This window comes from Hordeum vulgare, chromosome 2H, assembly GCF_904849725.1.
Source record: "Hordeum vulgare subsp. vulgare chromosome 2H, MorexV3_pseudomolecules_assembly, whole genome shotgun sequence".
Lineage (NCBI taxonomy): Eukaryota > Viridiplantae > Streptophyta > Magnoliopsida > Poales > Poaceae > Hordeum > Hordeum vulgare.
In genome coordinates, this window is record NC_058519.1 from 110,682,195 (window position 1) to 110,692,775 (window position 10,581).

Below are 10,581 nucleotides of genomic sequence, written 5' to 3' on the forward strand. Positions count from 1 at the left end.
CACCCCGACCACCTTCGCCTCCAGCCCAGGTCCACAAGGCCCAATCCAGGTGGTTCCCCCAAGGCCCAGCCCAAGGTAAGTCGACCCAACTCCCTATCCCACACCCACAGGCTTCAGTTGGCTATATTGCGCCCATCTGATGTGGGCCAGATCACGAATTCGGCCCGATGCCTTTTTTCTGTCCAACGAATCTATACTTATACTAACTAGTAAGCTTGCACATGCAACGCACGTCTCATACGTTGAGCAAATGAAATTTATACAAATACAAAATAAATGTTTCAAGAAAAAAATCTTAAATGGAAACACAATTCCGTGATGTCGCTCAAGTTGCAGTTTCAAAGGTGAAACACAATTGTGGCCATGTTGTTGCATACAGACCACAATATATGTTATTCCATCCATTAGGTGTTCTCATTGGTTGTTAATAAATAAGATAACATTTTTATGATTAAAAAACAGCCTCACATAAAAATATTAGTGCCAGTGAGCCAATATTCTAAAGCAAAATCTGAACACCAAAAATGCATACAAAGGTATATAATGTTTGTTACAACTGCTAGTTGAAATAAAAAATAACTATCATTAGTGGATATAGACCTATATTGTCCACCAAACCAACCAAACAAAATCATGGCTTCTAAAAGCTGAATGGAGATCTCCCATCCAACTTCATCCAAGCATTCCAATGCTACATAAAGATATGCTAGTCGTCAAGTGAACTTGCATTAAAAGTGAGGGTTCGCCCAGGAATCCTTTGTTGTTTTTTCAAAAGGGCATGTTCCTTTGTTTTTTTTCCTATAAATACCTTGTATCAGCAGTTGGCATATGAAATTCATAGAAAAAGGCCATCAGGCAGACAACAAAGTAGCCCTAAACATATTTTCATTATAAATAATGAAGTTTGAGTAGCATTAACATATAGTGTGGTACTTAAACGTTTTGAATTGCAGTTAAATAAATAACAAACCATTCCACTTATAGTCAAGGTGAAATGTATGGACACAAATACGTGAATTCCCAGAATGTTGTGCAGAAATTTGTCTTTGGGAAGGCCGGCAATTTTTATGTTGTAGGCAGGCGCTGATGGAAATGATTTCATATGTTATATATATTTTTTAAGGTTCCAGGCTCCCAACAATGCACATAATAGGAAAACGGACTCGTGGGTACCAACTCTTTTGGATGCACTGACATAGCCTGAATATATTACTTATCGTGCGTAAGAGTATACATAGTCATTGGAGAAACAAACAGCTGTAATGGAAACATAATCGTATGAAACCAGTGTGTGAACATTGCAGAGTTAGATGGTTAATATCACAGAAATTGATGGTTGTAGCTTGTGCGCTTGACAATTTGTTGATCCCGTGGAAGGAAAAACAAATATAATTAATAGTAGCTATTGGAATACACAAGAAAATACTAACTCAAGTAAGGTAGAAGCCTGGTTTAAGTAATAACATAGTGAATAAATCAGACACCGCAAAAAAATGCCATCGTACTACCAGAGCAGAAATATATATGGAACTGTTATGACCGGTATTCATTATAACCGGAGGGGGCCCAAGGGCGCAGCCACTTAAAGGTCTGGCCCAACTTATCTTATCGTTATTAGGGGCTTAGCCTAGTTTATCGTATTTGTTAGGCTAGGGAGATTATATATACTCATGTAAGTACTCCGTTTTGGTTAAGCATAAGCAATCATATTTGCTCGGCTCCTACAGGAGCCGGCACCCCAACCCTAGTCGCCTCGATTCTCTCTCTCTCTCTCGTGGGCGCGCGCGATCATTGTGCCCCGGCGCCTCGCCCCGTCAACCTCTCTTCCATCCATATAACCCGAGAACTCGCCCTGGTAGGGATCCTATTCCTATCAGGAACTCTTAATCCCAGCTTACCAAAGAAACTCCAGGTTCTTAACTAATCAAAATCCATCACACTACCAGAACAGAAAAATGAGGAATCAAATTCTTGGAGAACCTCACAAGGACCATCCATCACGTCCCAATTTCGCGGAAAATAGGCAGATCAACAACAAGCTCTCATAACATTGCTCATCAGGCTCTAACCTCTGAATTTGATTGTGTCCTCTACTATAATTGTTGAGCTCATAGAGATAGCCGTTGTAGGATCATAAATAGGACCAAGAATGCAAATGTTTAGGGTTTAGGGTCCTTGTGTCACACATTTTCCTTTCCCCTTTCTCTAAATTGACTGGACCATTATAAAAATAGGGGCTAGTCAATTAACCTAAAAATGACATATGTTGGGTATAAGTTTCTACCCTTCAAGAAACCAATAGTAAAAACATTCGATGCAAACCTGTAGTTGCTTCACTTTTAGCTTGTCTCGCGGTTACAGGTGGGCTGGTCGAGTATGTGATCGTCTTCCTAGAATCCCAGTCATCAAGGATGTCTGAATGTTCATCCTGTCATTTAATTTGGTCGATTGTTGAGCCATGAACAAAAAGTATAACTGAATAACTATACACGTCATGATTGTATTTTGATATGCTTATAAGATAACACATGTACCTCTCACGTACATCCAACTATGGGTCATCATAAGGTTCATGTTCCTGCAAAAGAATAGGAAAAGCAATGAGCAATTTAATCCGAAGGAGAAGATCAACAAAAAGTACAGGAAATCAAAAACAGCTAGGTGCCATGTCAAGATCCTTAATCAAAAGCGAACTATATTAGTTTAATATAAACGGCAATATAAAAAGCATACTAATTAGGAAGCATTAGTTAAGCCAACATATGATTTCTCCTTCCTGACTACTTTATCCTTTCACATTCAGCTCCCTGAGCTCCTCCTCTTTGTCACATGTATCTTGGAAAAGTAATCATCATGAAAGCTTTAGATGGAGTACAAGGAGATTCCATTAGCTTTAGAAAAATTCTAGTACAAGCGAGTGTTGTGTTCCAGTAGAAGCAGATTAGTTTTGGAATCCACACCATACACAAATTAAATTGTACTCCCTCCGTCCCAAAATAAGTCTCTCAACTTTGTACTAGATCTAGTATAAAATTGTACTAAGGTTGAGACACTTATTTTAGGACGGAGGGAGTATTTCTGTTATATAACTTATAATCTACTCCCTCCGTCCGGAAAAATTGTCCTCAGCTTAGTACATTTTCAATTTTACAAAAACACCCTTATTCTATTAAATCTCTTGCTAATCCACCTATCTTCCACCTTCGTCGTCCGCAGCACCGCGCGCCCCAAGCCACTGTCTTCCTCGTCGCCGGCGGTGCGCCCCACCCACCGTTGGTATCATCCCGCGCCACTCCTCCGGCGCCGCCAACCTGCACAACAGCTCCCAACGTGTGCCCTGCTTACTTGTGAACACAGAGGCCAGCTTTGCCGCCACCCATCTGCTCCTCCGCGGCGACACCTCGACGGGCGATGGCTCCACAGCTCACGGGTGTCTCCTCCTCATCGTCCTGCTCGCATCCCCGGCCCACCAAGTCCAACCAATCCGGTGCCGGAGTTGGGCAAGATCCAGGCCGCCGCTACTCCACCGTCGTCCATCGAGGGTGACTACCGCATCCACCGTCAGGCGCAGCGCCGCCGCCCACCTGCTACATAGGCGACCACCGCCGTCTATCTGTCCTCCTCCTCGATTTCTTCTTCTTCTTTTTTGTCGAGGTGACCCAGCTCCTCCTCGCCGCCTCTGCTGCTACAAAATAGATTGACCCAACTCGCAGATGACCAAACTGATGTCAAATTAGAGCAACAACGGATCATACAGTTTGTAATTTTGCATTGACTGCTACCAACTTGATGATTCTTGCATCTTAATTCATGTTCTGGTTGAAACATTATGCAGTAAACTGAATTTTCAGTAACTTGCTGCTCCTCTGCAACTTGCCGCTTGTCCCCTGCTCGTGTTGCATCGCCGGAGGTCCTCATCTCGTGTTGCTGCCGGTGATAACAAGTACAGAGCTCTTCCTGCATTACGTGTTCATGTCATGTGAGAACAAGTACAGGGATCGTGTGCTGCTGCTGGCAAAATATCCAGTTAATTGTAAATTTGGAAAATACAGTTAACTGTTAGGGGTCGTGTTCTTTTAATAAGGCAGAATTAACTGAGAAATGAAAGATAACATTGAGGATAAGAAATTAAGATGACTGACTGAAGTTGAGCAACATGCTTCAGATTGAACAAGAACACACATACCAATCTCATTTTCGGATGCGAACCAAAATTTCAGATGCAAAGGCAGGTGCCAAAGATTCACAAGATTCATTTCAGCCATAGATTCACAGGAGAATTAAGATTGAAAGGATTGCATCTTTAGCCATTCCCACAAAAATCACACATAAACAATGCCGGCCTTGCTCATCGAGATCTGATGGAAGGGCAACAATATGAAGGAACTGGATTTTTTATTTGAGTCCTCCACTTAAGCATTTACTGAATTTTCTGAATTTACAGAATAAGAACAAGTGCTTGAGGATGTTTCTCTGAATTTTGCTATGTCATGTTTCTTTAAGGAATGACCATCTACTCTCAATAAAATTCAATTAAATTATGGAGCTGAATCTGACCTCCAGCTCAACAAACTGAAAATTATGGAGCTGAAAATTTATCTAAATGAAGCTTTCATCTACTCTGCAATGCAGCATTGAGCTTTCAATACATGAAAAATTACTGTCAGGAAGGAAGTGTTAACATATCTGAAACTAAATTTGACAGCTGTTGTACTTAATGGAACATCGAAACAAAGCAATGGAGTAAATGGAAATGCAAAGTCTTCAAGAGGCATTTTGGATTATAGAAGCACTTTTATTCCGCGACTCTGAATTTATGCAGTTTCAAGCCAAAACTGAATCAATGGAGGGCGGCGGGTTGGTTACCTGATGTACAGGTGGGCGGCGGGTGGCGAATGTCGTAGACTTCTTCTCCGGAAGCGGCGTCTCAACGACCCACACAGCGCGGTCGTCGGGGAACTGGGCGAACCCGACGCTGCACAGCCACGCCTGGCGGGATTCCACACCTGTTAATTTAGAGCAGCAAAACATTCAGAGGAGCGCCACTCTGCTCTGAATAAAGATCAGGAGCAAATCACACATGCAAGCCACCAATTCTACACATCACAACAGGAGAAACCACAGGACAATCCATGTGCAAGTCAGAATTGGCAATTCTTCTCCTGTAGGATAAATATCAGTAGCAAATCTACTCCTACAGAGAGGAAATTGAAGGCATAATTGTCAATTTCCGTCAGGTTTTGATCTGTCAAGTTGATGTTCTATCAAGAACTTTGTTCAGAACATATCAACCTACAGTCACTACAATATCAATGTTATTCAGTCAAGTTGATGTTCAGAACATATCAGTGTTATTCTACAGGACATATTAGTGTTATTCTAAACATATTGAATTGTTCAAAATTAGATGAATGAATGAAAATATCAGTGTTATTCATAACAGTAGAAGAGCAGGATATGCATGCTTGACAAAAAGAGAGCATAAAGTGAACATTCATAACAGTTTCAGACAACCAACCGATCCAGTTCAGAAGGTGGTTGTGGTGTAAAGCTGGATTGCACATAATATACCTCCAGACGTTTAAAAGCACACGACATGGTGCTGCAGCTTCGGAGCAGCAGCGGTGCCTTGAAGACCATCAGAAGCAGAGGGCACACATAAGTTGCTGAGGGCGGCAATCTTCCACCGACAGAAGCAGAGTACGCCGTCAAGACCATCAGAAGAAGCAAAGTAACTTCAGTGCACTCACCAAGGTCGGTCGGGATGGCGTCGACGTGGGGTTGGTAGGGTCCGGTGTGGGGTCGGCACTCACCAAGGTCCAATCTTCACGAGCAGGCACGGATCTGGCCATCACCATGGCCAGCTCAATGGCTGAAAGGAAGGAGGCAGCAAGAAGGAGTTCGCCATGAAGAAGGAAGGAGGAGCTCGCTATGGCGATGATGAGGGACTCAAGGAAGGCGACGGCGAGGGACTCAAGGAAGGGGAAAAGTCGTTCCTTGAGCTTCCCGGTGGAGCTGCGGCCCGACGGAAGGGGGGAGGGAAGTTTGCGGGGGAGCTGCAGCGTGGCGGAAGTGAGGAGGAAAGTGCGCAGGGGAGCTGCGCGTCGGCAAGGCAATGCAGCGGCGTGGCGTGGGGAAGCTGCGAGGCATCGCCGGCGAGTGGGAGAGCGAGCGTGGTCACGGAAAGGGAAAGAACGTACTGCGGGTTATGTCGGGAAAAGATAAAGGACTTATTTGCAAAATCTACGCGGTGACAGCTTTTTCCGGACGGAGGGAGTACATCAGAGAAATTATCAACAAAGTAAAGGAGCTTACTGCCTCTCCGGCTGCCTCCTGCTCTTCCTAGTCAATAACAATCCCGATGCCTCCTTCCGGGCAGTGTTTGTAGCTTGCACCACATCCAGATCCTAGTTAAGAGAAGCAAAACTATGAGCACAATAATCTGATTATTTATTAGGATCAGAAATATTTTGCCGAATGACAGACTTAATATCAGCAATCCCCAGAAAAAATGGCTTTACATCTGCAATGTAGGAAATGATGGGTACCTTGATCAGAACTGATGGTGTGATGAGGTGAATACACCTGCAATTATAAGATGGAGATATCAGGTGTAAGCTTACAAGAATACTAATGCTACAGTGAACAAGTATAAATTTCCCAAACTTATAGGTTGCGTTATTACTTAAAAAATGCTTAGCATGATAGAACTGTTTATCCTACAGAAACCTGTCAGGATACTCTAGGAAATAAAGATGAACCAATGTGGCAGTGCATAAACGACATGGATCTGAGAATAAAAAGGATTGCTATTGAAACTAACAAAATACGACCATTAAATCTGCTACTATCCCTCGCACTGGCAAGAGCAATTGATAGAAAATCAAGTATCTGAGATCAGCACTGACATAGCCAAAGAATATATGAACAATCCGCATGGTGAACATGCTCATTTCTACATAGTCAAACAAGCAGATGTGAGAAACCTTCACCACCAAGCCAAACATCTCATAGATCAATCAAGTACATCCTAGAATCTACATGCGCATCACAAAGGCCAATCACAAGCCCTAACTCAAGCATGGAATTCTACAATCCAGATCTGCACTGAAAAAATCAATCTTCATCAACAAAAGGAAATGAAAAACATAGAACACAACAAAGTGGATAATTTCAATCAATACACCTATGCATAAGCCAATCCGACCTATAAATAGTTTTTTCATTTCATCTGCAACCAATGCCATCGCATCACATTCTCTGTTGATAGCCAAGATTAATGCGTTCTTGCCGCAATAAATCCCCTAATCAATAAAACTCATCAATGGTATGCTCAGAATTTTCAAATTAAAAAATAGCTAATCGTTCAAGCTAGAGAAATAGTGCATTTAATTTCCAAGCAAATTCGTTGTAGTCTATGTTACAAAATGAAAAACTCCTAGATGATAAATAGAAAAATATTAAGCAAGCATACAGTCATAAATGTATTAAGGGAGGAGCTAAGAACACCTACAAATACATTACACTATGAATTACCTCGTCAACCAGCACTTCATTTGTTTTCAAAGCAGTGAGCCAGAAATCTGGGATTCCTTTAGCTGAAAAAAGGTTAACAGAACATCAGAATAGTGATCTCTAAGAGGCAGCGCAAACTTTGATTTCATACCATCTGAATCTCCCCCTCTGCAACATTTTCATTGGTAGGTTCTTGAGCAACACCATCAACCTCCACAACTCTATTTACAATGTTGTACCTCTGAAACCATGCAAAACAATGGAACAATTTGCACATAAGGAAATGGACAGAAGTTATATCTTTTCATATATTCACCTGAAACATTATAAGCACGGAGTAAGCGTACCTTAGTGTACAATGGTTCATATAGCTTTTGGTACTTGGCTCCAAGGGCGGCCCTTTCCTCAAAAAAACTTCCCTTCAATCTCATCATGTTGGCTCTGAAGTATCACACAGATAAATGTTAGTTCTCTGGGGCAACCAAAGATCATACAATGAAATAGGAAATTTACTAAAGACATTGATCTACTCTAATCCAACAAATATGCATAGAAATGGAACTTTTCAAAGATTCACCATGGATAATTGATATGATACATGACAAACTGAAAGCGATAAGGTTGACTACACACACAAAAATGCTAGGAAATGGAACAATACAAATGATGTAGCTTGTCTAAAGTTGGTCCAACCAATGTCGTTATACATGCTAGCATAAAAAAATACCAACATAGCGAATCATTTAATCCTGCATCTTAACTTATCAAATAGTTATAGTTCTAAAACAAACCTGCACACATAAAACAAACTCCTAGCAAAACACTGCATTAGGTTCATTCACTTGGCACTGAGATTTGAATAGCAAGTTCAGAAAGTTGTTCGGGTCAAATGAAAAGTTACATGCCACTAATTCTAGGCTGTAGGCAACATGATATTCTTAAAGTAGATACTCATGGCAGCGAAATAGGACATGATGTCACTAATTCTAGGCTGTAGGCAACATGATATTCTTAAAGTAGATACTCATGCCACTAATTCAGTGTTGAAATCCACAAGTACTTATTCAGTTCATAATTCGCACCCTGGCTTATTCTGTGTTTACCATCCTGCTGACTTAGCATTCACATTCCTTGCCTCACTCACTCATCAACATATGGACTGAAATGAGTGAACAGGGACACTAAAATGTGTTTGTATACATCCAAATCACAAAAATGTTAGAACATCTTATAATTGTGGAAGGAGGGGGTAGTGCAATTGGACACAATTTCCTCAGAACAAAAGAAGGATATAATAAATTTTGGATCATCTAGGAATGCTTTGAGTCTAATTTAATATATTTGGCTCTCTGCATCACTTTCTATAGCGAAATCCATTCTAGTTTCATATCAAATACTCTGCAATTCTCTTATTCCACCCAAGCATCCATACATAGAGTAAACAGGGTTACAGCAAAAAGGGAAAATATGCATGATCTGGCAGAGTGGCAAGCAGTACACTTCCCGAGTGGTTAACATCTGAACCAAGATGAAAGCTGAAGAAAACAGGGTGAAGAAAAAGGGAGTACCGATGTTGACAGCCATTGCACTGGATGCAAGTGAACACATACAATTTCTTCTCTCCACTCCCACATATCTCACACCTTGCTGCTGGGCCTGCCTCCTCCTGCAGGGGAACTAAAGGAACCACACCCAAAATCATCCCCAAACCAACGCCCGGGACGAGACGGAAAAATCTGTCCCTCCCGATGGCCGATTCTGCGAGAGACTATGTGGAATCACCAACAAGCACAAGCATGGATCCAATTTAGGGGATGAGGAATGAGGTGGAGGAGGACCTCGAGCCGGGATGCCACTGGGCTGCCGATGGTGGGGCGCGACGTGTGGCGGGGCATCCACTCCAGGACGGTGTCGAAGCAAGACAGGAGGTCCGGGCGCGGCTGGTGGCAGGGGGCGGTGGTGGCGAGGCGTGGGGGCGAGGCGGCGACGGGGCGGCGATGGCGGGGGCTGGGGCGAGGGGTGACGGGGCGGAGGTGGTAGGGAGTGGCAGGGCCGGCGGGGCATGGCGGCGAGGCGGTGGCGGGGCGTCGGCGGCGTGGGGTGGCAGGGGCCGGCGGGGTGCGGGGAGTAAAGGGAGTGGGTGTTTCTTTTGGGTGCTTAGGTGCGAGCAGGAGACGTGGGTCGGGACGTACGATGCTAATTACAACTGTTTCGTTAACATCGTTTCGTTAGTGTAGTTAACAACCATTAGATTACTATCCAACGACCAATATTTATAGTTGGATCTACCCTCTCGTGCTTTTAATAGTAGAGATTAGGCACTCCCTGAAAAATCCCACATTAATTAAAAATTAGGAGCCGTTAATCTGGTGGGATCAAATTATTATGGTCCAGATCAACCCATCTAATACTCAACCAGTTTTTTAACTATTTCGAATGTGAAACTTACAAACCAAAATAGATACGATGCAAAAAAAATTAGATACGATGCAAAATCCCATCTTCTTCCCTAATAATAAAGCGCGTGTCGTCGGTCATTTTACAGAAAAACCCTCGCAGTTTCAGGTAATTAACCCGCAGTCCAATTTAAAGTCAGAACGAACTGTTTTCTGTCATTTTGCACAAAAGCCCTCATAGTTTTAGATAATCAACCCGCGGTCCATCTTGTAGTCACAACCGAACCGTTTTTTGCATTTTTCAAAAAACTCCCTGATGTTTCAAGTAATCAACCCGCCTCCTCTCGCTCCTCGTCCCCTGCCTCCTCGCCTTCGTCCTCCTCCGCTTATCCGCCCTGCTGGACCCCGGCGCCGCCGTGCCCCACGTCAAGCGATCCCCTTCCCTGCCCCTCCGCTTCCGCCATGACGGTGCCTTCAAGATCCTCCAGGTCGGCACCTTCGCTCGCTCGCCTGATTTCCCCTGCATGCCCGCGCCTCGCCCGCTGACCCTTGCTCGCAGGTGGCGGACATGCACTTCAGCAACGGCGCCGCCACGCGTTGCCGGGACGTGGCGCCGGAGGTCGGCGGCGCGCGCTGCTCCGACCTCAACACGACCCGGTTCCTGCGCCGG

General features: G+C 43.5%; 1 protein-coding gene and 1 long non-coding RNA gene across 7 annotated transcripts; both read right to left on the reverse strand.

Annotated features, from left to right (window-relative positions):
- Window positions 1-330: 330 nt before the first annotated feature.
- On the reverse strand, window positions 331-3,050 carry LOC123425405. 2 transcript variants are annotated; one of them, XR_006621823.1, is made up of 3 exons: window positions 2,535-3,050; window positions 2,323-2,428; window positions 331-798 (listed from the first exon to the last, which is right to left on the reverse strand). It is a non-coding gene; the product is annotated as an uncharacterized LOC123425405 (long non-coding RNA). The 2 variants fall into 2 exon arrangements; XR_006621822.1 differs by lacking the exon at window positions 331-798 and having other exon boundaries at window positions 2,322-2,428.
- Window positions 3,051-3,098: 48 nt separating this feature from the next.
- LOC123425404 (sulfated surface glycoprotein 185-like) lies at window positions 3,099-9,668 on the reverse strand. 5 transcript variants are annotated; one of them, XM_045109101.1, is made up of 10 exons: window positions 9,354-9,579; window positions 9,084-9,273; window positions 7,863-7,956; window positions 7,667-7,756; window positions 7,537-7,598; window positions 6,549-6,585; window positions 6,316-6,407; window positions 5,572-5,680; window positions 4,867-5,006; window positions 3,099-3,957 (listed from the first exon to the last, which is right to left on the reverse strand). In XM_045109101.1, the coding sequence occupies exons 1-5, from the start codon at window positions 9,577-9,579 to the stop codon at window positions 7,563-7,565; spliced, it is 636 nt and encodes a 211-aa protein (XP_044965036.1). In that variant the 3' UTR covers window positions 3,099-3,957; window positions 4,867-5,006; window positions 5,572-5,680; window positions 6,316-6,407; window positions 6,549-6,585; window positions 7,537-7,562. The 5 variants fall into 5 exon arrangements, with proteins under 5 accessions (XP_044965036.1, XP_044965035.1, XP_044965037.1 ...); XM_045109100.1 differs by having other exon boundaries at window positions 5,572-5,628; window positions 5,751-6,407; XM_045109102.1 differs by having other exon boundaries at window positions 3,099-3,685; window positions 3,787-3,957; window positions 5,572-6,407.
- Window positions 9,669-10,581: the final 913 nt, after the last annotated feature.

What these genes read in the sequence shown, in the direction of transcription:
- LOC123425404 (XM_045109099.1), bottom strand. Translation starts at nt 9,579, where the DNA reads ATGCCCCGCCGGCCCTGCCACTCCCTACCACCTCCGCCCCGTCACCCC. An exon ending in TGCAATGGCTGTCAACATCG is followed by an intron (nt 7,957 to 9,083) that starts GTACTCCCTTTT and finishes GTGATACTTCAG; the next exon opens with AGCCAACATGATGAGATTGA. An exon ending in CAGAGGGGGAGATTCAGATG is followed by an intron (nt 7,599 to 7,666) that starts GTATGAAATCAA and finishes ACCTTTTTTCAG; the next exon opens with CTAAAGGAATCCCAGATTTC.